This window comes from Mastigoproctus giganteus, chromosome 10 (genome assembly GCF_048544385.1).
Source record: "Mastigoproctus giganteus isolate SK-2022 chromosome 10, ASM4854438v1, whole genome shotgun sequence".
Classification (NCBI taxonomy): Eukaryota; Metazoa; Arthropoda; class Arachnida; order Uropygi; family Thelyphonidae; genus Mastigoproctus; species Mastigoproctus giganteus.
The window spans coordinates 161,935,627-161,961,160 of NC_143584.1; the positions used below are offsets into that span (position 1 = coordinate 161,935,627).

At 37.9% G+C, this 25,534-nt stretch overlaps 1 protein-coding gene across 1 annotated transcript in view; it reads right to left on the minus strand.

The window, feature by feature from the left end:
• The window catches only part of LOC150079434 (vesicle-trafficking protein SEC22a-like), a 115,543-nt gene that overhangs the window by 85,740 nt on the left and 4,269 nt on the right, over positions 1-25,534 (minus strand). The window contains exon 2 of the mRNA XM_090383067.1: positions 22,195-22,419. Coding sequence (XP_090239193.1) covers positions 22,195-22,419 — 225 coding nt within the window. The remainder of the gene's footprint in view (positions 1-22,194; positions 22,420-25,534) is intronic.

Sequence of the window (25,534 nt, forward strand, 5' to 3'; positions counted from 1 at the left end):
GATTTCTAAATGTGTCTTGTGGTATCTGGTACCAACATATAACCAGCAGATCCTTTAACTCCTATAAAGTCCGTGGTTGAGATGCTGCAGATCAGAGTTGCTGTTCCAACACAAACCACAGATGCTTGATGGGATTGATGTCTGGGGAATTTGGAGGCCAGGGCAATACCTGGAAGTCTTCCTCATGTTCCACGAACCAGTCTTGAACAATCTGGGCAGTGTGGCATGGCACATTATCCTGCTGAAAGATGGTGCCGCCAAAGGTAAAGACCATTGCCATGAAAGGGTGTACCTGGTCAGCAATGATATTTAGGTAAGGTGTATTTAGTGTCAGATGGCATTGGGGTTCTCCCCATCTCCGCGTAGTTTTCATTGTGGGTGTACCAGTTCACTGGAAATGCCAGAGATTTAAAAGTGTATGGATATTGTATATGTGTAGTGCCGTGTACTGTTGTTCATCTGGTCGTTTAGCTGCTGGACCCCTGCTGAGGCCCAACGTTGCCCCACCTTCGCCCCCATGGAGGCAGACCAGGAACCCAGTAGACTTAAGTTACTTTGGCAGGTCCTGCCACCTAATTTCCTGAGATTTCAGTGGCTAGGACCTAAAAAAAAAAATAAATAATAATAATAATAAAAATAAAAATTTCTTATATTGCATGTATATATGTACGTATACAAGTACACATACACACACGCACATATGTACACACAACGTGCATACACATACCAGCGTCAATCATGGGGTTGACATCGCTTGAGTTGGGCCGAAGATATTTTGGATGTGTTTAAATTTAGGTGTGTGGGGCTTCGCTAGCGTGAAGATAAAGAGGGGGGAGCTAAAGACTGGGGGGAGAAAGACAGAAGTATGGGAGCAATAGGGAAGACAGCCCCAAGTTTCAGTGTGGCATGCCCATGCCCCACCTGAGTATAAATGAGGGTGGGGGACACGAGAGAATCGTCTCCCTGGGGGAGTAGGGTTTAAAGGTGAAGGGGGCTAGGGTGCCCTCTTCAGGCTGCCGTAAGGCTTTGGGAGCTAGGCTGCAGTTGATGATGTTCAGGTAGGTGGTAGATATCATAGTGCCCAGTACATGGATGACTGGACCCAGAATATCCCACCAGAACATTGCCCAAAGCATGACACCGCCGCCACCGGCTTGTTTTCGTTCCATGGTGCATTCAGGAGCCATCACTTCCCCAGGTAAACGACACACACATACCCAGCTGTCCACATGATGAAACAGGAAACATGATTCATCAGACCAGACAACCTTCTTCCAATCACTCAAGGTCCGGTTTCGATGCTCGCATTCCCATTGTAGGTGCTGTTGCCGGTGAGCCATGGTTAGTATGGGCACTCTGAGCGGCCTGCGGCTACGCAGACCCATTTTCAGCAGAGTTCGATGTACTGCGTGTTGTGACACAGTATTCCCATCACCAGCATTCCAATTATCGGCGAGTTGCGCCACAGTCGCTCTTCTGTTGCCACGTACCATCCGGGAGAGCCTTTGCTCACCTCGAGCATCGATGAGCCGTGGTCGTCCAACACCTCGCCGGGGGTTTGTGGGTTTCCCCTCCTCAGTAGTTCACTTTCGGTAGGTACTAACCATGGCTGACCATCATCCCACCAGCTGTGCCGTTTTGAATATGCTCTGATCCAGTCTTCTGGCCATTACAATTTGGCCTTTGTCAAACTCGCTTAAGTCCACTGCCTTTCCCATCTGAAGAACAAGAGGTTCATCAGTTAATCATCAGTTCATCAGTTAATCAGTGTTCTGAAGAACACTGATTAACAGAGCTCAGTATCAGGTGTTTTTTATACTGTGTCCCGACCCACACTGTAGTTCACCTGAAGTTGCTTCAATTTGCATAATGACTCGCTGGTCATAATGTTTTGGCTTATCGGTGTACAATGTATTTAGGAAGGAAAAATGGGTGTCTGGGGGAGGAGGGTGATCATGTTACTTGTCAAAAGTAGTCTGCATGCACTCGGTGCTGGCATGTATTGAATGAACACATGCCAGCACTGAGGTATGAATCAGTGGGGTATGAGGCAGTAGGAAGCAAAAGGAAAACAAGACCAGGTCAGATATTATAGACCAGAAGACTGTGAAAAAGTATGATGAGAACCTCTATGTACAGGTGGAATGGCAGGTAAGTGTAAGTGGCGTCTCATGGGAAAATGCTCCAAGACGTAAGAGAAGAAATCTGGGAGAGCAACTTACTATGGGATAAAAATTTTTTAAATCAACTGGATCACTTTATCTACATCAGCATATTAGGAAAAGTAATAGGGACAAGAACATTCTGTAACTGATCCATACTTATGATGAAGACATCATACTACTGACAGGAATCATAAGCAGAGAGTAGTTATGGGGGTACTAAGGTGGATGACAAGGCAAGATCTAAGTTGCTAAAGCTAAGGGCAGGGGTTGAGTTTGTTTCAATTTCAGTAAAGGTGATTGTGAGCATAAAATGCTATATGACTTCTATCAACTGGGAATAAAACTTGGGAAGGGCAATTATAGAATATCTTTAAAGCCACTATCACAGAAACAATGGATTCAAAATACCATTAAAAGATATAGCACAAGGAAGATGCTAAGGTGTATGAGATGACAAGGAACTGGCTAGTTTAACAGAGTAAATAAAGATAACATCTGACAGTTATAGAGCAATTGAAAGCTAAAGAACATAATAGTTATTAAGTTGTAATTGGAGAGAGGTGAAAAAGTCAAAGTAAGTGGGAGAAAAATAAGCAGGAAACGACCTTAATATAGCATTCATTGTTCAATTTAATCACCAAAAACATTTATACACTTGTCCCTTACTCTATAAGGGACAAGTTTATAAATATAAGGCTGATCAGAGACATTCTGATCAGCCTTATTAGACTATAAGGCTGGTCAGAGACATTCTTCCAGGTATCACAGCAAGGGATTGTAACTTGGGAGTCTAAAATACTGACTCAAATGATAGTCAGATCCTACTTGTGAGTTACGTAGGCCTAATTTCCACAAAGCCCAGTTGTTCTGTGACAACTAAATCTTCTGCTTGTACCTTCATGATAGTGGGAGTGTTAGTGACACTGGATAGACCCCCATATGTATGGTGTGAAACACTGTGGCTAGTAAACTGGAGGTGATCACCCAAAAGTGAACCAACGTAAGCAGGGATTGAGGTGTGGTATCCACACCAAACAGGAATGCTACTGCTACCCCCCCCTGTGTCACAAGGCAATACTAGGTGGTAGCTGAGACTCACATCATCATCATCTGGTGCAATACCACCACCACTGTTTACTGCAGACAAAGTTGCAAAACCCATGTTTAGCCTTCAGAGCAAAGCTCTGGCAACTCCCATATCTTCTATCATGTGGCAAGGGTGATGCCCACGATGCCCGAGGGTATCGTGGGCATTGTAGCAAGATCCAATGTTCCTTACAGTTTGAGGGTACAGCTCTAAAACAGTTTTAGCACATTGGCCACCAAATAATTCTCTGGGCCAAACCTACTGGTAATTCTAGAGACATCATTTAGATCAGCTAGTATATGATCTTGCTGCCTCTATTCTGCCACCTAGTGACCGGAGAGAGTCTCAGTAGTGTGTGTTAAGAGGAATTGTTGAGGCTACATTATGTAGTGTCAACAATGCCTCTTAACAATTAAGAAGTTGGGTATATTCTTGCTGTGTGTGTGTGTGTGCCACATCCGAAAATTTCATCAATTCATATGTGCAATCCCCTCTACTTTTAACAGATCTACTCAATGAATGCATCATGAATAGCCAAACTAACAGAATAAATTTATCTGCATAAAGATCTAAACCTCTCAAAAACTAATCTCTATGTTCATTTCTGCCAAAAATTTTCCAAGCCAGATTTACTTTTTATGATAAAGTCTAAATTATCAGTTTCTCAATGACTACTCATCTCAGCTGCCCTAATTATTTGCTTTCTGAGTCCTTTTGCTCCAAAGGTCGTACTTGTGTGTATCTCCTCTAATATTCCTTGACAGGGGCTTCCTAATTTGGAATCTGCTATTAAAACCTCTCTACCTCATGCTGTTAAATTCACTTGGAACTCTTTATTTCCTTTCTTTGAAACTTGACTTTCTACAGTCTAACTCACAGTGAAGTATTTTCCTTGGTGATTTTAACATTTATCCGTTCATCCACAAACCCACCCCAGGACTTTTGCAATTACTAGTGACTTTAACATTAGCAGAGGCATATGATGCAAGAAAACAAGCTTATGCAGCATCAGCCAAAAAAAACCACTCTCATTTCACCCCTCTGTTCATTCGAAATACCTGTCCAACTGAGCTTTAAATTTATTTAGGCTATCAACTTCCACAACAAGAGACGGAAGTCTGTTCCATCAACCAACTACCCGCTGGCTAAAGGCAAATTCCCACACATCTATCCTACATCTGTCTTTCCTCGATTTGAATTTATGCCCTCTCAGGTGATTATTCTGAGCATGAGGAAGAATCCCACCGGCATTGAGCATGCTCAAACCATTCAAGGCTTTATACACCTCTATCAGATCACCTTGCTGGTGCCTAGACTTCATGCAGTTTATTCATTTACCTACCGGATACCAGACAATCCTCATCAACAATCCTTGACCTTTTCCTCGCCTTTCAAAGTGCATGGACAAAGTTAGTGGTCTTTTAGAACTCTCAGATCACAACTTGGTAATGATCTGAGGGTACTAAAAGACCACTTTATGATGATAGGATGGTTGTGAGGGGGGTAGGGAGTGAGCCTCCCAATGAAGCCTAACTCCCCCCCACCAACCATCCTCACCCTCATATTATTTGACACTATGTGAATGCATATTTGGGGTGATTGGCATGATTTCTATTCCTCCTCCTTCCTCGGTCAGATTACTGTTGTAAATCTTCTGAACCTAATGTTTGCTCAGATAGTGTCTGAAATTATTCTTCTAGGTATGAATTCTTTATTCCACATTCCACTCTAAAATCTTGTCCTTTATCTAAACCTTGCTTTTCCAAAAAAATGTGCTAAGGCCTGTTCAAGACCATAATGTAGTATATCACAACTGGTTTGCATCCAAATCTCCAGCTGCATTTTCTGCCTACACTAAAGCTTGCAGCAATTCTAAAGCAATTACTAATCAATCCAAACTTGATTTTGAACAGGCTAATTCTAGAAAACTTACGCTATGTCCAAACTGTATTTGAGCATTCTGGTGTTTTTCCAAAATTACTGGTCAATTTTTGTCCATCTACATTCTCATCTCTGTTATAACCTGATAGTTCTAGTGCATTCTCAGTTAAAGATAAAGCTGACTTACTAGTATCTTACTTTTCTTTTCACCCCTGTATTAATAGTCTTGTTAAATTGCCTCCAACCATACCCAATACACTCCACTCAATGTCTCCCATGAACTTCTGACAGAAGGATGTTTGCTAAGGCTTCAGGTCCTGATGGAATTTCCCCATTTGCTCTCAAAATCTCTACTCCTGAGCTTGCTACTGTTCTCGGTCAGTTTTTTATACTTTCTTATTCCATTGCTGTTTTTTCATCTTCTAGATGTGCTCGCCAGTTCCAAAAATATGTGACAATTTCCTCTCTTCCAATTATTATCCCATTGCACTAAACTCTACTCTTCCCAAAATAATGGAGAAATACATAAACTGCAACTCAAAACTATCTTGAAACCTTCAATCTGATCAATAATTACCAATATCAATGTTGACTCACTGGTGATATGCTGACGTTTGTTACTCATCTTTGGGAAAATTCGATGGATATGTATGGTAAAACTCAAGTTGCTCTTGAGATTTCTAAGGCTCCTGATCATGTTTGGTACAAAGGACTTTGAAACAAGCTCTCATCTTACGACCTGCCAACTGATTTTTGCAATTGAGTATCTATTTTTTTCTCTGAATGTTCACTACAGGCGATGGTAGATGGATCTCTGTCTCCTGAATTCTCCACTAATGTTCAGTCCTGTCTTATTTCTTGCAAAAAAAAAATTTACTGCTCCTCTGCTCATCTTCTATGACACTCATATTTTTATACAAAGTTACACATCTCTCTCTTGGTATAAGCACATCACAAATATTGCTTCCACAGCAATAAAAAAAAAAAAAAAGTTTTCTATTTCACTCTCAGCATTACTTTTAAAAAAACTACTCATTCTATACAAATCTGAAATGCACTCTATCGTGGAATATTGTTTCCACACGCAGAATATTGTTAACATTGGTGGTGTCCCCAAAACTTTTCTCAGGCTTATAGACTATTCAAAAGAGGAGGTTAATAACACCCAGGGTCCTGAGCTGGATATCATCATTCTTCTCTTCCTTGGTGATTCCCTTTTATTTCTCTCTCTCTCTCTCTCTCTCTCTCTCTCTCTCTCTCTCTCTCTCTCGGGGTAGTTCAGAAATTTTTTTTTTGGCTAGTGCAGCATAAGCCTCAGGCTTGCTTGCACCATATGGCTAATAATAATAATAATGATCCATCTATTATGAAGACTATCAACTCTGCCTCACAGATGTTCAGTTACTAATGCATGGTATTTTACAGATACTTCCATGGTCTCTATTCTTCTGAATTGGCACCTGTAATTCCTCCACTCCCTTCCAAACTAATCTGCACATGTGCTGCAAGTTGGAATCCATTCATTGTCCAACTCCAAATTCATAAAAACAACTTTTCCTTTTCTTATCTTTCTACTTCTGTTCTCTGGAACAATCTTCCTTTACATGTATCTCCTAAAAATTATAATCTACAGAAATTCAAAACTGAGGTCGACAAGTATCTTTTATCTTCTCAACTTTCAACCCATGCATAGTACTAAGCATTAAAGGTTCTCATAAAAAAAAAAAAAAAAAAAAAAGGTCACAGACACCATTACTATCCTTCCTTGTTGGGAGAAAACTAGGATACTTCCACTGCAGTGATGTACATCACTGCAGCAAATCCAATGACAGTGCAAGACCCATTATTCATTGCCAGCGACAATCCGTTTTAATTAGGATTGTTTTTCTTTGCGACAATCCTAAGTTTTGCTTTATTTCTTATGTTTTATATTTTTCTTATGTTTTTCTTAGGATTGTCACTAGCAATATGCAATTCAAAAATAATATATGTTGAGAATTATGAGAGCAATTTCATAAAGTGATTTTCAGAATAGGATAAAGTGATGGGACAAGTGTATAAATAATGATTTTGAAAAATAAATGCTATATTCACTCCATTTCCTGTGTACATTTTTCTTTTCTCCCCTTACTTAGTGACTCATTGACTCAGTTTCACAGAAATGATTGGGCTGGCAAAGGATGAGTAATTAGTGTGTCCATTTTGTAAGAACACAAAACCGGGACACTTATCTTATGGCATTGTTAGCAGGGGGGGAATTTAAAAAAATGTGCAAAATTTTGTTTTAATAAAAGACTCCCCACCCCCCATTTTTATTTTCAAAATGTAGAATTAACAAAAACAGAATACAGTTCTTAAATTTGAACAACAAAATTTATGCAATAAATATGAAAACTATTTTTTATTAATATATTTAGCAGAACTCTTCACAGCATTTAACAGATCTTTGTTATTTTTAATTTTATTCTTAAAATCTGTGCAGTTGAAGTCCCTTAAATTAAAAATTTAAGGGACTTCATTAACTGTACTTATCTCTAACCTATTACGCTCATCAGTCCATTGTATTTCCATTAAAGAAAATATTTGCTCACAGCTGTCGTTGTGACCCTGAATTGCAAATAAATATGAACATAATCTAATAAACCCGCTCTTTTGTTTAAGGTATTTATTTTTTAAGTAATGTTGTCCATTTTTCAACACAACTCATTCCATTCTTTATTATTTTCGATTTCATTTATGGCAATTTTTTTTTTTTAAAACTCCAAACTGATCATATAATAAATTTTCACCAAACTTAATTTCAATTTTTTTCAAATGATTCCAGAGAATTTGCTATATCCTCCCATTTCGGAATGTTTTTCATTAGCATCCAGTTTAAGAACTGGAATTGTTTTAGGGGTTTCGACCATTTTCTAAATAATTTTTAGCCGTCAAATAAAAATCTATGATTTCGTTTTTAAACTTATGAAATTTTTGGTTTTCTATATCACACTGAATAATTTTTCTAGCTTCAAATGGCAGAAATTGATCAGATATCCTATTATCTAATATCTCAATCGTTTCTTCAACAATTATTTTAACCTCTAAAATAGTTATTTTCGCTTTTTCAATTTTTAGTATCTGGTTATTGAAGAAACTGAGAAAGCTGTGGGTAGTCCACAAATAAGCTTTTCCCAATGGATGATTAAAAAATTTCTCAATAAAAATGGGAGGCTTTTCCTCGGATAAAAAAAAAGATTTTAAACCTTCGAAAATTTTTAAAATGCGTTCAATGGCAGGAAATAATGACAACCAGCGAGTTTTAGAGTGAGAGTAATTTTTTATACTCTATATCAACAGTAGCATAAAATTCCTTTAAACGTTCCATTCAAACAGTATAAAAGTGTGAAAGTAAGAAATATTTTTATAACTACTAATTCCACGTCAAAGGCTAGTCTTCCTGCTCCTGATTGAGCAGAATTATGAAATATATGCATTATTCATCCAACATCTTTGATATTAGAATTAACTAAATTTTGGAGTCGAGAAAATACGTTGCATTGGCCTCTTCTGTTGATCCCTCCAAAATTAATATTCGTATTGTCAGCTCCAAACGCAATACACTTTTCTTTGGGGATATTATTTTCCTTCAGAAAAGTAGGAGCTTAACTTGCATACCATTTTTCTCGTTGAAATAATGCAATAAAAATGGAAATACTTTCTCCAATTTATGGTTGCCTGCATCGACAGAAATTCCAAAGAATTCAGTACTACTGACATCTTTTAAAACTTTGTTAAGTCAATAAGGACCCAGTATATTCTTTATTAGTGCAATTATTTTTATTCGTGCACTAGAAAAATTGTGTGATTTTTGAGCCATCAAAAAGTTGACCAAAAAGGTTTGAGGAGCAATCAGCACTTCTAAATGACTGATGATGTTTAATTAAATGATACGCCATTGTAAGTTCTGCGATGGCAACCTTGTCATGTTCATTTGAATTTTCTTTGACAAAGAAGTGTTCCAATTTAGATGATGATGCAGTTGCTTGAAATTTCATTGCATGTTTTTTTGAATTAACGTGATCTTTGATATCACATTTCCCACCGTGACTTATGTTGATAAAACATGAGCACATTCTGCATTCAGCCTCATTTTCGTGTCTTCCCTTTTTTTTTTATAAAACTCCATTCTTTCTGGAAGTCCTCTTTGAAAACACATTTATGTTTAGGCATTTTTTTTATTATGCAGCTTAAACTAATTTAAAAAAACTTACACAAAAACTCGCTTATCTTTATCTATAAACTGATCAAGCCACATGCACTGAAAATAAGGGAAGAAAATACACATCCGAACATCCAAATCACTGAACTTAAACTAAAAGTCGCGTGAAATGAAACTGAACACGTAACATCACACGAGCATACACGAGAAATGAAGGCCTGCCAATCAATGCTAGACACCACCTCCTTGATTATATGGATTAAGTTTTTTGACCATTAGAAAGTTTATAGTGAGGTGGCCGCAAACCCGCAGTGAACAGGTGACGTACACGCTGTAACTGACGACGCGATTGAAGACAATGCTCTGAACTCTGCTACTAATTTTTTATTGTGCAAAAATTGTTCACGATAAGAAACCGGGACATTTAAGCATCCTGAAAAAAATTTTTGGGACACCGGGACAGTTTGATATAAACCGGGACGTATGGACACCCTATGAGTAATGAGAAATCACTGGTTATGAGAGCAAGGGAAGGAGACAAGAAGTTTTACACATACATAAATACAATGAAGAAAAGAGAAAATCAATTGGACCCTTACATAATATGGGAAAGTTGCTGATTTGAATTGGCACTTTGCATCGATCTTTACTAACGAAAGCTTTTCACAGCAAGAAGAAGCTATGCTAATGAATGTGAGCATTGTGAAATTGGTAATAACAGAATTACAGAGGAATGTTTACTAAAAAATCTTCTGTAAAGGTTAATTATGTGGGTTTCATTCATTTCAGGGATGATTCCCCTGAGTTGGAGAATTATCAATGTATCATCAATTCATAAAGGAGGTTCTAAGAAAAAAATAGTAACTACTGACTGATCAGTCTTATTTTAGTCTGATCAGTAAGTTTTGGGTAAAATCTTGGAGGCAGTAATTAACAATGGAGTACAGCACCTCTAGATGGAAATGGGCACTTTACGAAGTAGTTCTCAAGGGAATACAAAACTATTTCATAAAGCAAAACAGTATTGTGGCTATTTAGCTTTACAGCTGAACTTTTGCTTTAATCATTCAATTGCAGATAATTGTACACTGAAAGGACAGAATTCATGGGATATTCATAGGAATTCATAAGAGTAGGAGACCGGCGGAATTACTTGACAAGTACAGGTCACTGATGAAAAAAAGCCGTGAATTAGGGTTGAAATTGAAAGTGTCTGCAATTCTGCCCAGACACGATAGGAGGGAGTATATGATGAGAGCCCTGTCAATCAATTCGGCCCTGGAAAGATTGTGCAGGGCTCAAGGGGTAGAATTTTTTTCAGCCTGGTCTGTACTTGTTAACAGGAGAGACTGCTTCTACAGGGATGGGATACACTTAAATAGAAAGGGTGCAAGAATGTTTGCTGATGCTATCGAGGCAATGTTAGGTGGGTCGGAAAACTGCTAGATTGGGGGGATACAAGGACTAATAGATTAACAGTAGCCACTGGCAGAGGTGAAAGTGATTCTTGCACTGCTTCTATTGGAATGAGCCGCAGCCTGGAAAATAAGATGCAGGATATTTCAGAGACTGCTGGGAATCATTGGGGTACAAGTAAACACATGGGTTGTGTTAGGGTAGCTAAGAAAAAGAACAGGTGCATGTATACTTGTGTGTACACCAATGCTAGGAGTTTAGTAAATAAATTTGATGAATTTGAGGTATTGCTCAAAACATCAAAGGCAGATATTGTGGGGATTTCAGAGACGTGGTGTCACACAGATATAAGAAATGCAGAACTGGAATTTGGGGAGTACAATGTCTACAGAAAGGATAGACAGGATAGGAAGGGAGGAGGGGTTATGCTATTAGTTAAAAAACACATAAAATCCAAGGAAGTGAAGCCAGTCGACATCGCTGGACAGTGCAGTGTCGAGTCAGTTTGGTGTGACATAAGCATTGGGAGATCAAAATTGAGAGTAGGAGTGTGCTATAGGCCTAATGACTCTGATGAGTATAATAAGAAACTGTTCGGAGAAATAGAGTGGGCCAGTAAATCAGAGAGTCTTATAATGGGGGATTTTAATTTCACAGATATTGACTGGAATTTGGGGGCTGGTCACTCACACAGTAGCAAGGCTTTTGTGGATTTATTGGATGATTGTTTTCTACATCAGCATGTTCGGGAGGCAACTAGAGGGAGTAATACTCTTAATTTGATTATCAGTAGTGATTCTTCATGCATTAAGAATCTGCAGATAAATGAACCACTTGGTGGCAGTGATCACAGTGTGCTGAAGTGGGAGTTACTCAACGAGGTAACTACCATTAGGGGTAAAGGGAAGGGGTATTGCTTTCGTAAAGGCGACTACAATGGACTGAGACAGTATTTAAATTCTATACAGTGGGATCAACTGATGATATTGCCAACAGCAAATTCAAAATGGGAAGCATTCAAAGAACTTATCGTGGAAGCTACTAGGCTTTACATACCAACTAAGAAATATTGTTCAAGGTTTAGGCCTAAATGGTTGTCAGATGAACTAATGAGGCATATGGCAGAGAAGAAAAATGCATGGGATACATACAAATTAACACGTGACACGGACACCTATGATAGATACAAGTTGATCTGTAACCAAGTTACAAAGGAGGTTAGGCAGGCGAAGGCAGATTACGAGAGATCCTTGGCAAGGGATGCGAAGAAAAACAGCAAAGAGTTCTTTACTTATGTAAACTCTAGAAGGAAGGGGATGAATCAGATTGGTCCACTTGAGATCGATGGGTCAACTGTTGATGACCCTGCTCGGGTAGCTAACAAACTAAATGAATATTTTGCATCGACATTCACACATGAGGAGTTATTCAGCGAGGGGAATGCCAGAGGTGTATTCAACTCTAGCAGTAAGCTAGAGAATCTTGTAATAACTGAGAGCAAAGTGGAGGAGAAATTGTTGAAGATAAACACAAGAAAGGCACCTGGGGTGGATGGGATCTATCCAGTTATATTAAAGGAGGCAGCAAAGGAGGTAAGCAAACCCTTAGCCATAATTATGAGAGCTTCCTTGGACTCAGGGGAGGTACCCATTGACTGGAGATGTGCAAATGTGACCCCAATTCACAAAGGGGGATCAAAGGCTGACACAAGTAATTATAGACCTGTGAGTTTAACTTCTGTTCCCGGAAAATTAATGGAGGCACTGGTGAAAGAAGCACTGCAGGATCATCTAGACAAGACTTCAGTTATAGCTAGGACACAGCATGGTTTTGTTAAGGGGAAGTCTTGCCTGACCAATTTGATTGGATACTATGATGCAGTCACAAAAGAACTGGATGCAGGGAATAACTTTGATATTATATACTTGGATCTTAGAAAGGCTTTTGATACTGTTGCACATGGAAGACTGCTGCACAAATTGGAGCAGTGTGGCATTGGAGGCAAGTTGCTGCTATGGATAAAGGGGTGGTTGAGGGGGAGAAGACAGAGAGTGGTAATCTATGGACACTGCTCATCGTGGACTAATGTTATTAGTGGAGTCCCTCAGGGTTCAGTATTGGGGCCTTTATTGTTTTCTGTATTTATAAATGATATTGATGATGGTATATCAGGCTTAATGTCCAAGTTTGCAGACGATACGAAGGTTGGCAGGGTTGTCAAGGACACTACTGACACTATGCTGCTGCAACAGGATTTGGAAAGGTTGAGCAGATGGGCTTCGAGGTGGCAAATGAAGTTTAACATTGACAAATGTAAAGTACTACATATGGGAAACAGCAACCCCAGAGCAACGTATCAACTCTGTGGTACTACACTGACAGTGGTAGAGAATGAAAGGGACCTGGGGGTGGTGGTGCAGGCAGATATGAAGTTCTCTGAGCAGTGCAGACGAGCTGCAAGAGTAGCTCATGGTGTATTGTCAATGATATATAGGCATTTTTCTAGCAGGGATAAGGAGGTGATTATTCCCTTGTATAAGGCAATGGTCAGGCCACACCTAGAGTACTGTATACAGGCCTGGAGGCCTCATTTCAGGAAGGATGTAGAGCTGCTGGAACGAGTACAGAGAAGGGCAACTAGATTGGTGAATGGGACAAAGGGGTTCTCTTACGAAGAAAGGCTTAAGTTTTGCAAATTACAGTGTCTGGAAACTAGGCACCAGCGGGGTGATCTGATAGAGGTGTACAAAGCCTTGAATGGTTTGAGCATGCTCAATGCTGATGGGATTCTTCCTCTAGCTCAGAAAAATCACCTGAGAGGGCATAAATTCAAATTGAGGAAAGACAGATGTAGGATAGATGTGCGGAAATTTGCCTTTAGCCAGCGGGTGGTTGGTGGGTGGAACAGACTTCCATCCCTTGTCGTGGAAGTTGATAGCCTAAATAAGTTTAAGGCTCAGCTGGACAGGTATTTCGAACGAACAGAGGGGTGAAGTGGAAGTGGTTATTTTTATTTATTTATGTTACTTTTTTTTTTTTTTTTTTTTTTTGGCTGATGCTGCATAAGCTTGCTTTCTTGCATCAAATGCCTCTACTAATGCTAATGCTAATGGGATACCTGGTTCCTGGGCAATGCAATGCTATCACCCCTCTGAACCCACTGCTTGGCAGGTATACAGGGTGATTCACTACCAGTGCGACAAACTTGCAGGAGGTGTAGGGGGCACAAAGACGAATTGAAATCACATAGCATTGCAGGGTCCGAAATGCCTTCATCATGCGGTAGAGGACGTTGAACGGGAGGTCGCGTGAACAGCAATCCCACTGGAAGTCGGCATTTGCGAACCGGTTCCCGAGGCAGTAGGATGGACGCGTATTCAAACGCTGAACTGGCTGACATGCACCTCGCATATGGAGCTGTGGACTGTAATGGGCGCACCGCTCTGCGCTTGTACCAGGAACGTTTCCCGCACAGGCGTGCTCCTCATCATACGATTTTATCGTATGATGAGAAGGTTACGCGAGACTGGTTGTTTCACGAGAGTACCATGAATCGAGAGCAAACGACGAGGACGCCAGACAATGAGAATGTCCTACATCTTGCAAAAGGCAATCCGAGTACGAGTACTCAGAGCGATAGGCCAACGATTCGGTATTTCCCAATCCACTGTATGGAGGATACTGTCAACAAACCAAATGAGTTCATACCATCTGCAATGTGTCCAATCATTGGAGCCTGCAGATTATCCACTCCGGAGGACTTTTGCTATTTGGTTTCTTCAACAGAAACGGTTCGCAAATGCTGACTTCCAGCGGGATCGCTGTTCACGTGACCTCCCGTTCAATGTCCTCTACCGCATGACGAAGGCATTTCGGACCCTGCAATGCTATGTGATTCCGATTCATCTTTGTGCCCTCTACACCTCCTGCAAGTTTGTCGCACTGGTAGTCAATCACCCTGTATAGGTACACTGCATTCACATAGACTAGGGGTCCTCAGCCACAGAGAAGTATTTAAATTTCAGAATAATCTGATTTCTAGTTGTGTACCAGAACCTTTAGCAATAAGTTTGGTGATATGTATGGGAAGTGCGAAATAAAATAAGAAACAGCCTGTGATCAGGTTTTCCATTTCATTGTTGTCTTTTATTAAAACTTATTTTTAAAACTTGTGTAGCACGATAATTTACTAATGGCAACAATCAAGTTTTTTAGGTTTCTTTTCTTTTCTTAAACTTCAAACACTCAGAAGCTGTTAATAATAAAGAATTGTTATGCAACAAGTCAAATGTAACATATTGCATTGCATTATTGTCAGTCATCATCTCAGTCTTGTTCCATTATTCTCAGTCTGTCTTGTACCTACATTGTGCAATAAAGAAGGTGAGAAGGAACCTATTTCTGATAGTAAGGAAAGCTCTAACTCAAATATTTACATTGATAATTTCCTTTGGAATCTTATTTTTCTGTTCTTAAGATTTTAGTGACATGCAAATTGATAGTGAAACATTTTTAATCCCACTACTAACTTAGTTATTGCTACAAGGTACTAAAAAATAGTTAAAAGCAATAGTAATACTTACTGCCGTTGCTTCGCACCTCATGTAGCTAATTAAATTTGCTCTCCTTTTTCCATATCATTGAGTATGAGCAGTGCAGTATAACAAATAATTTAATTATGGAATACACAACGGTTTTTTATTTTATTTTTTCAGATAATCTCAAGAAGGTATAACAGAGTAATCCTTAAAGAACTTAATTGGTCACATAAAATGACAAAAAGAAAGCAGCAAAAGATAAATGAAGTCCATAAATTCAGTGATGGTTTGGACAAATGAATATTTTTTTGTTTCACACAATGAAAAGGCACTTTGTCTGATATGCCATGAAACTGTTAATAGCTTAAAATTGTTCAATATTAAGAGACACCAAGAATCCTGTCATAAAGAGTATTCATCATTTTATGGAGACATATGATTGAGAAAGCTGAGTGCACTGAAAAAATCTTTGGATAACCAGCAAAATTGTTTCAAAGAAGTTTTAAAAGATAGTTTGTCAATTGTGCGTGCCAGCTACCTTGTGGCTAAGCATATTTGTGAGAGAGGAAGGCCATTCACTGATGGTGAATTTATAAAGATTTGCATGTTAACAGTAATGAAAGAAGTATGTCCTGATAATTTACAATGTATTCATAATGGAAGTTTATCTGCATCTACGATTACAAGGTGTTTGAAGGACATGGGAGAAAAGCTCTATTCTACTTTGACTGAAAAATAAAAAGAATTTCAGTATTTTTCATTAGCTCTCAACGAGAGCCTTGATATAACAGGCACCACACAACTACTAATTTTTATTGAGGCTATAGATTCCAAGTTTGTGATCACAGAGTAGCTGTGTGCTCTTCAAAGTATGACATATACTACAACATCAGAAAATATATTTATGAAAGTATCTGAAAGTTTAAGGAACCTTAATCTGAGCTGGAATAAAAAGTGCGACAATTGATGTTGCACGAAATATGGTAGGATAAAAATCTTGGGTAGCTGAACAAATTAATGAAGAAATAGTGAAAGTTAATGGTACCATTCCTATGCAGTTTCATTGTATCTTTCACCAACAGGTATTACGCAGAATAATTTTAAAATTTGAAGATGTGATGAATGTTGTTTCAAGCATTGAATTCATCAGGCATTATGGACCGATTAACAGGCAAATTTAAAAATTTTCTGTCTGAGATAAATGCAGAATATAAGGATGTGCTGTGTCACACTGAAGTTAGGTGGCTCAGTAGAGGAAATGTCCTTAAACAGTATTTTTTTCTTCATCATGAAATTAACATATTTCTAAGAGAAAAGGAATTTTCTGACTCAGAATGGATTTGGGCTTTGGCTTTCTTAACTGATATCGTGGAACATTGGAATAATTTAAATTTAAGATTACAAGGCAAAGGAAAGTTTTTATCAGATATGTTCACTGAGGTGAAAGCATTTGAAGGGAAACTGAATATTTTGGTGAAACAATTTTGTGCATTTCTCTTGCTGTAAAGAACTACAATCTAATAGAGAAACGCTTTCTCAGTCTTCTCTAGAAAGATACATAGATGCACTAAAACTTTTGCAGGAGGAATTCAAGAACAGATTCAAGGGTTTCCATATGCATGCAAAGGAAATAAGAATGTTTCAGAATCCATTTGATGTATTCCCAGAGGAATCATCTGAGATCTATCAGATGGAATTAATTGACCTACAAGCAACAGACGTTTTGAAGGAAATACATAAGTAAAATAGTCTCTTGGAGTTTTATTCAGGACTTCCTATAGATAGGTACACTAACTTAAAGGCGTTTGCAGCAGGAATGTTCTCCACTTTCAGAAGTATATATATTTGTGAGTCAATGTTTTCTAAAATTAAAATGACCAAATCTAAATATAGGACTTGAAATCTGATGAACACTTACATAAAATCATAAGGTTATGTGTAACAAACATTGAAGTAGATATTGAGAAACATAAATAAATTGCAGCCTCAAGTGTCTCATTAAACATATGTAAAAAGAAATGTAATTTGTATTAATTAATTAACAAAAATGTAATTTGTATTTGTAATAAGAAATGTAAAAAGAAATGTAATTTTATTACATGGAAGAAGAATAAGTTATTCAAAAATAAATATATATATATATAAATATATATATATATATATATATCATGAATTTATTTTGTTGTGTGTCATTGACTAATTGTTATTTATCTTTCAAGCAATGTATCATTCTTCACAGTTAATTATAGATGCACACAATTTGTTCATTTTTAAGTTAATATTACTGTATGTGAGCAATTTTTAGTGGCTGCCCTACATTCCATTACAAAGCCCAGAAAACAAATATATAGAATTGTTTTTAGTAAGATCTACGAAGAAATGCTAGAAGTGGTTTTCGTTGAAACCCTGGTGAACTTTCAGATTGCAAATGTGGCTCATTGAAAGAAAAAGGTTGGGGACCCCTGATGTAGATGGTAATTCAATGTCAGTATGGAAATATGTCGTAAGTTCACTGACTTTTAAAGAGAGATGACAGTGAGTGCCTGACACATGGGTCACTCTGTCGTGGAAGTAGTACAGAAATTGCACTAACCCCATTGAGTGTCAAGAGTATATCCGGAATACGCCATTTCCGGAATAACATCTCATTGTGAACAGCGCTGTGGGCAGAGAATGGTGGTGGATGAATGTGGTCGTCGATGTCTGTCTCACATTGTTTCAGCCAACCCAGAGAGCGACAGTGGTACAAATCATCACTGACTTAAGTGAGCGAGGTGCCAGAAATGTTTCCATCAAGACCATCAGGCAATCATTAGTCGCAATGGGTTATGGGAGCCGCCCATCCACCAGAATCCCATTGCTAACACCACGACACAGGACTATGCACCCACAGGGCAATGGACCCTTGCAGGACAATGCGCCTCCCAACAGAGCCATGGTGACCAGTGCTGTAGTTGTCAAATTAGCAGAAGGCATGCTCTGTGAATGTTACATATGCAGAGTATACTGTGCTTATTAATTGAATTTCAGAGAGTACAGTAAACCCCCGCTATTCGCGGGGGTTACATTCCTGAGAAATGTTGCGAATACCGAAAATGCAAATACTGAGTTATGGCTCTCACAGTAATAAAGGGGTTCCATTCCAAAGTGCGTAATATATAAGAAAAACTAGTCCAAAATTTTTTCTATGTATGTATTATATGTACCTTCATAATATGACTATGTACAATGACAGTACATAGTGAAATGCAAGCATATCGCATCGAAATGAAAATAAGAAACAATTTAATATTAAATGTAATATTTATTAGAAATTTCAAACTAGCGCCTTTGCAAGCTAAAAAACTTATCCCGCCAGTGCTATCACCAGTTTCGCTAAAGTGTTGATAAAGGAGTTTTGCTTTTTCACGAATGATGAGTGAACTTAACGGAATTTTATTTTGAGTTCGGTCTTCTATCCACAGATTTAAAGCTTTTTCCATTTTTTCTAATTTAACATCACGAGTTACAGAGCAAACTTTTGAAGCAATTAGCACATTTTCACGGACACTACGGCGGATTTTTATTTCCGATTTTTTGATTGATCGTACCATTGACTCATTGATTTTATAATGTTTTGCCACTGAGGAGACACTTTCACCATTAGAAATTTTGTCTAATAACTCAATTTTATTCGCTAATGTCATGGCCTTCTTTGATCTTTTCACATTTCCCTTGTTATTCGTAGCCATATTTTTGTATGGGTTAGAAAGAACTTGTCCACAATAAAGTCACTTTCTTCCGTTAACACACTCGAAAAAGTCTGTTTTACACTGCAAAACGGTAGATTTATCACTTTTGTAAGCATATCAATTTATAAACTGATATGCTTACAAAAGTTATAAATTTATCAATTTATAAATTGATATGCTTACAAAAGTTATAAATTTATCAATTTATAAATTGATAAATTTATTCAATTTATAAGCATATAAATTAAAAGCAAACTACAAAACCTTCCATGACAAGCACATAACACATACTGAACAAGGATTAGCGAGAAACATCCAGGCTCGCGATTTTGTCACCCCTCTCCCCCCCCACCCACTGAGCGCTGTTTTGACCAGGAAAGATAATTTTAGCCACGCCCATGTTTTTTTATGGCGGAAAATATTCATGGCACTTTAAAATTCACATTTTTTTAGGTTTCATTTTATATTAAATTAGCGATTGCGAATACGCAAAACCGCGAATACAGATACCGCGAATAGCGGGGGTTTACTGTATACGGTATATACCATATACAAAGGGTACTAGGAAAGTTTTGCAATATGACGCCACAATGAATCACAGGAAGCTGCTTGTTGCTGCATGTTGAGACATGTTCATACGTGCATAGTAGCCGCCGCGCCAAGTCGATGGGCTCAGTTATTCATTAGTAGTGAGAGTGTAAAGTGCTTGCGATGGCATCGTGGTCACGAAATGAGATAAGGACAGTTTTGCGGTATAATTTCGTGCGTGGTTTAACCATAGACCAGTGCTTAGAAGAAATGACTCTTGCACTAGATGATGATTGTCCACATCGTACAATGATATTCAGGTGGTATAGAGAATTCCAAAGGGGAAATTTCACTCTGGAGGATTCTGAGAGGCCGGGAAGGCCACGAACGTCAGTTACGGAGGAAAACGTTACTGCTGTGAGGAAAATGCTTGACGAAAACAGGCGAGTGACCTACCAACAGATAGAGGATACTTTGGGCCTAAATGCACCAGCAATTCGTTCGATTCTGCAAGATCATTTGCACATGAAGAAACTTTGTTCTCTCTGGGTGCCGCATCAACTGACTGAAGAGCAGATGACACGACGTGTGACTTGGTGCCGGGAGATGTTAAAAAAGTTTGATAAGGGACAATCTCGGTATGTGAACAACATCGTGACAGGTGAAGAGACTTGGCTGTACTATTACGATCTGCCGACCAAGGCTCAAAACAAAGTTTGGGTCTTTGATGATGACGACACACCCGTAATTGTCAGAAAATCCCGATCTGTAAAAAAGAAAATGATAGCTGTATTTTTCAAATCGAGTGGAATTGTGGAACGTGTCGTTTTGGACACGCAGAAGACAGTCACAGCTAAGTGGTATACTGAACAATGCCTGCCTAAAGTCATTGGATCTATGAAGAACCTGCGGCCAAAGTCAAGAATGGACACCTGGTACCTCCATCACGATAATGCTGCAGTTCACCGCGCCAAAGCCTGCACCGAATATTTGACCACGACAGGACTGAAACTTCTCGAGCACCCTCCCTACAGTCCAGACCTTGCTCCCTGCGACTTTGTACTGTTCCCGATGTGAAAATGAAGCTAAAAGGGAGGCGGTTTTCCAGTGATGAGGACCTTCTACGGGCTTGGGACAACGAGTGTGCTTTACTCCCTAGTGAAAGTTGGCAGAACTGGTTTAAAGATTGGTTTCGGAGGATGGAGAGGTGTATTGAATGTAGAGGAAATTACTTTGAAAAAATTAAATAAACAAAGCTGTATTGCAAAACTTTCCTAGTACCCTTTGTATATATCTTTCAAAACCCAGAAGGTATATGCTATTCACCTAAAAAAATCCAGAGGGTATATGGCATATACCCTCCACTACAGCCCTGGTGGTGACTAGAACATGGTTTGAAGAGCATTCTGCAGATTTTACCACCATGGAATGGCCTCCCTGTTCACTGGACATGAACCCTGTGGAGCACCTTTGGGATGTTGTGGAAAGGTCCATTCGAGCTTTGGATCCTCCATCCAGGAATGCAATGGAATTATGGTCAGTAGTGCAGCAAGCATGAATGGAAATACTTGTGGAATGCTTTTGTGAAATAGTGGACTCAATGCCTCAGCATGTAACTGCCCTTATCCAGGCGAAAGATGGGCCTACCCGTTACTAGGTAGGTATCCCATGATTTCTGTCCACTCAGTGTATATCTTCAGTCCAGACAAGAGGTAAGAGGAAACCATACATTACAGTTTGGCCATAATTTATGACTTCCTCTCAATCCACCCCCCTCCTTTCACTACATGGCATTATTTTAACTACTCTTCATAGGTTTTATTGTGTTCATTTTAGTATAAGTCTGGTCTATTTTCCTTTACAAATGCATCATAAAATTATTACTTAGCAATTGTTATATTTTGTACTATGCTATCTATTAGCACCTACTTTGTAACCTACCAGAAATGGCAGCTACTGCACAATAAATATATTATCTTCATGTAGAGTCATATTTCTTTTATACATATCCAAGATAGGATCAGTAAACATGTTTGGTATCAGCGTATTATTTGAGAAGTTTTGTATTTAATTTGGATTTTCTTCTTCTTCTTTTTTTTTTTTTAAAGAAAACTATAAGATATAGACCAGCTATTCAAACTTTTTCAGACTCCTTTCCAGTTTCTAACCTTACTGGCAGATTCCCAAAATAAGATCATTTTATTTTATTGTTCTCAATCAAGATCAACAAGATCAACAAACAAAAATATACCTTTTCAGATTTTAAAATGCGGATTTATAAAAATAAAATTAAAAATCTATCTGCTTGTTTGCCTGTCTGTATACAGTTCACTTGATACACATTTGCTTATATATAACTTTCAGAAATGACATGGGGGAAAAAAAAGCCTAACAGTGTTTAACAACTTGCCTATCAAAGGTGTAATAGGTAAGCTTATACTTTTTTTGGTATATAACTCATTCATGGCTCACATAATGAACAGAGAATCGATGTTTTTGCAGACCTCCCCCCACGGATTCCACCCACCTGTGGTCTATAGACAACAGTCTGTGTGCCACTGACATGGACATAACCTGATTTTTTTACCATAATGAATTCCTAATGCAAGTACACAAATATAAACATAAGAAAATAAACTTCTCTTACTGAATAAAATGAGGATTTAGACTAAGTGTGCATCGATCATCCAGATGATTTAAGCGACGTGACAGAGTTTTCATGTGTTTACGGACTTCTTTCATTTCCTTATATGCTTGTCCTCCTATATCTGTGGAAGCAGACAGCGGCAGTCCATCATGAGTTCTCACTATCATTGCAAAGAGAATCATCATTGCTACTATTTCTGTGCGAGTGATTCCAAGCCACAACTGCCTAAAACGAAATTTAAAAATAATTCTGTAATATAATTCTTATATGGATTATATGCATATATATTGTTACTTAAAATATTGAGGATAATATCTTTTAAATACTTGATATTAGTATCACTTGATTAGTAACATCGAGTATTTGGCTATTAAATTTAGTTTAGGTACAATTTCTATCAATTTTCTTCTTCATTTCTGAGATATTTCATTAACAATGACATTCATCAAGGTGAGTGTCAATTAAGGTGAGTATTTAATATTACTGAGAATAGCTGAACAATTTGCTCCTTTTTTAAGAACAATTTGCTCCTAAAGGGGCAAAGTCCTTTTCACAAGAGTGTTGTTTTACAATAGCAGTGTTAAATCCTCAATGGAATCAATTCCATTCAACTTAGCTAAGAGATGGCAGCTAGCTACTTGCCTTGAACTGCTCACTGGAACCAATGAATGAATGCCACATCATTGCAATATTAGTTTTCTCAGGCCATGGGAGGATAAGCATCAATTTAGACTATAAAAAATTACTGGAAGACTTTTCTATCTTCAACTGCATTGACTATCATTATAGTACCCATAAAGACTGAGCTCAAGAAAATCATGTTTAGACAAACGACTAATAGAGTTAAGTTCTTTTTGTAGATGAGTCCAGGTTTGACTTGCAATCTGATTTTCAACAAGTCCTTATCTGGCAGACAATAAATCCGACAACAGCCCTTCCACTGTGCAGAAACATTTCAATTTATCAGTGATGAACTAAACCAGAGGCATCCAACCTTTTTTTGACTAAGAGCAGAAATGGATAAAATGCTGAATGTCATAAGCCACATGTGTTCTTGCAGGCAATGAGTCAGACTGCAAACAGTTTCTTGCCACTAATTATGTTATGCATCTCTCAAAATAGGATTTAATTTCTGTTGATCTGTGTTTATATTCACAGTTAAACAAAAAATTTTTTTTGTTTAATAATTAAATACAAAAATTCAACACTATTACACCAGTCATAACATTCTTATTACATGGTTGTAAAAATTGCTAAATATTTAAGAAGATACATAAAACATCATAAAAAAGCAAAATAATCCAATATTACAAAAATGAATATTTTCAGATCTCAATGCAAAACTATATTTTGTGACACACTAGTTGTGGCAATGTAGAGAGGGTAGGAGGCATAACACTTAGACTGCCTACATGGCAACAAACAGGGGAATGAGCCACATAAGACACAGGTTAGATGCTCCTAAACTAAATTGAAGCGGCATAAATATCAAGGAGGAAATCACTTGCAGGTCTTGTGTACAGAAATGAGATCCTAAGCCCAAAAGTTCTTCCTCATATCTCATAATTGGAACAAAATTTGTTCTTATGTATGATAATACTTTACTATTCGGGGCAAAAACTTTGACAATATACTGATCAATGAGAGTATTGAACATATGGGCTGATGAATATCTTTATTTCCTAACCTTTACCCAACTGATAATGCATGTACCGAACTAACAATGGACAAATTTAGAATATTCTCATTTTGCAGAATATTTTCTACTCAGACTGCTGGTCAATATACTGTATGGATAATTCTTGTGCATAATACTGAGAATTTTCTTTAATATTATTGTTATTATTAGTAGTAGTGGTGGTATATGATGCAAGAAAGCAAGCTTATATAGCATCAGCCAAAAAAAAAAAAAAAAAAAAACCCCTCCATCACCCATCCATCCCCTCCAATAATTTGTCTATATTCTTGAAAGTATTCTCTACTCATATCATTTTATAGGGCTGATATACTAGTCCTTAACAGCTCCTGTAATATCACAGGCCTGCATACTGAAACTTGCAAAATGGATTTATATTCTAATATGTTGTCTTTACTACATAATAGAGTAGAAAATTTTCCTAAATTTCTCATGCTAATTTCAAAATTGACTTTTTTTTTCTTTATGTGTTTTGTAGAGATTTTTCACAAACTGGGGAAAAAGGAAAACACATTTATCCTTATTTTATAAATACTGATTTATCTAAATAGCAACTTTTGCATTTATTTATAAAAAAATTAATAAAACTAAATTAAAACTTAAGAAGAAAACAGAAGAATATCAAGAAAATAAAAGTAAATGTTTCTGCAGATTCGTCAGATTCCTTGGAATAAGTTCTAGATTTGTCTCAAATAAACTTTTTCTTTTATGCATTATGCTAGATCTCATGACAGCATCAACTTTTCATCATGTCTATATAGCATCTTCCATGGTACCTTCTTTTTTATCTCCTTTATCATGCCAGTTAATGAGAGAGCAAGCAAGCAATGGTGGAATTGTTTACTCTGTTCCTTACTGACTGATCCAAGATTTTTCCAGAAAAAGTCTGTGTGGGAGTGTAAGAAATGAACTTTCAAGCTCACCTTGCATTTATATTTGAAATTTATTGTACATGTTTTCAATGATACATTCATAATTAGTATTTTTCTTATTTCCTACAAAGTTGTGAATGATAATTTAAACCAATCCATGTTTCTTTCTCAGCTGTCATTCTTTTAAACTGCTCTTCTGGAGATAATTTTGTTATCTCCAGAAGAGCAGTTTAAAAGAATGCCCATCACAAATGGTCTTATTTTGTACTAGAAAGCAAGCTTATACAGCACTCTGTGGAAAGGTCAGGGAATGAACCCATGTCTAATCAAGAAGCGTGTTCCTGCCCATGTCTAATCAAGAAGCTGCTCCTGCCCACCTGGCTATGGAGCCACCCTTTTGGGGGTTACCCTGACTTCTAATCTCTCTTGGCACAAGCACATTACAAACATTGCTTCCTCTGAGTCTAAAAAACTTGGTTTTCTCTTTCGCTCTCGGCGTTACTTTTCTTCCAAACAGCTGTTCACTCTGTACAAATCACAAATCCGCCCTACCATGGAATATTGTTCCCACATCTGGGGTGGTGCCCCCAAAACCTCTCTCAGGCTTCTAGATTCCATTCAGAAGAGGGTAGTTAGGTTAATTAATGACTCCTCTCTAACAGAGTCTCTCCACTCGCTGTCCCATAGACGTACTGTTTCTGCTGCATGCCTCTTCTACAGATACTTCCATGGGCACTGTTCTTCTGAATTGGCTTCTATAATTCCCGCTCTC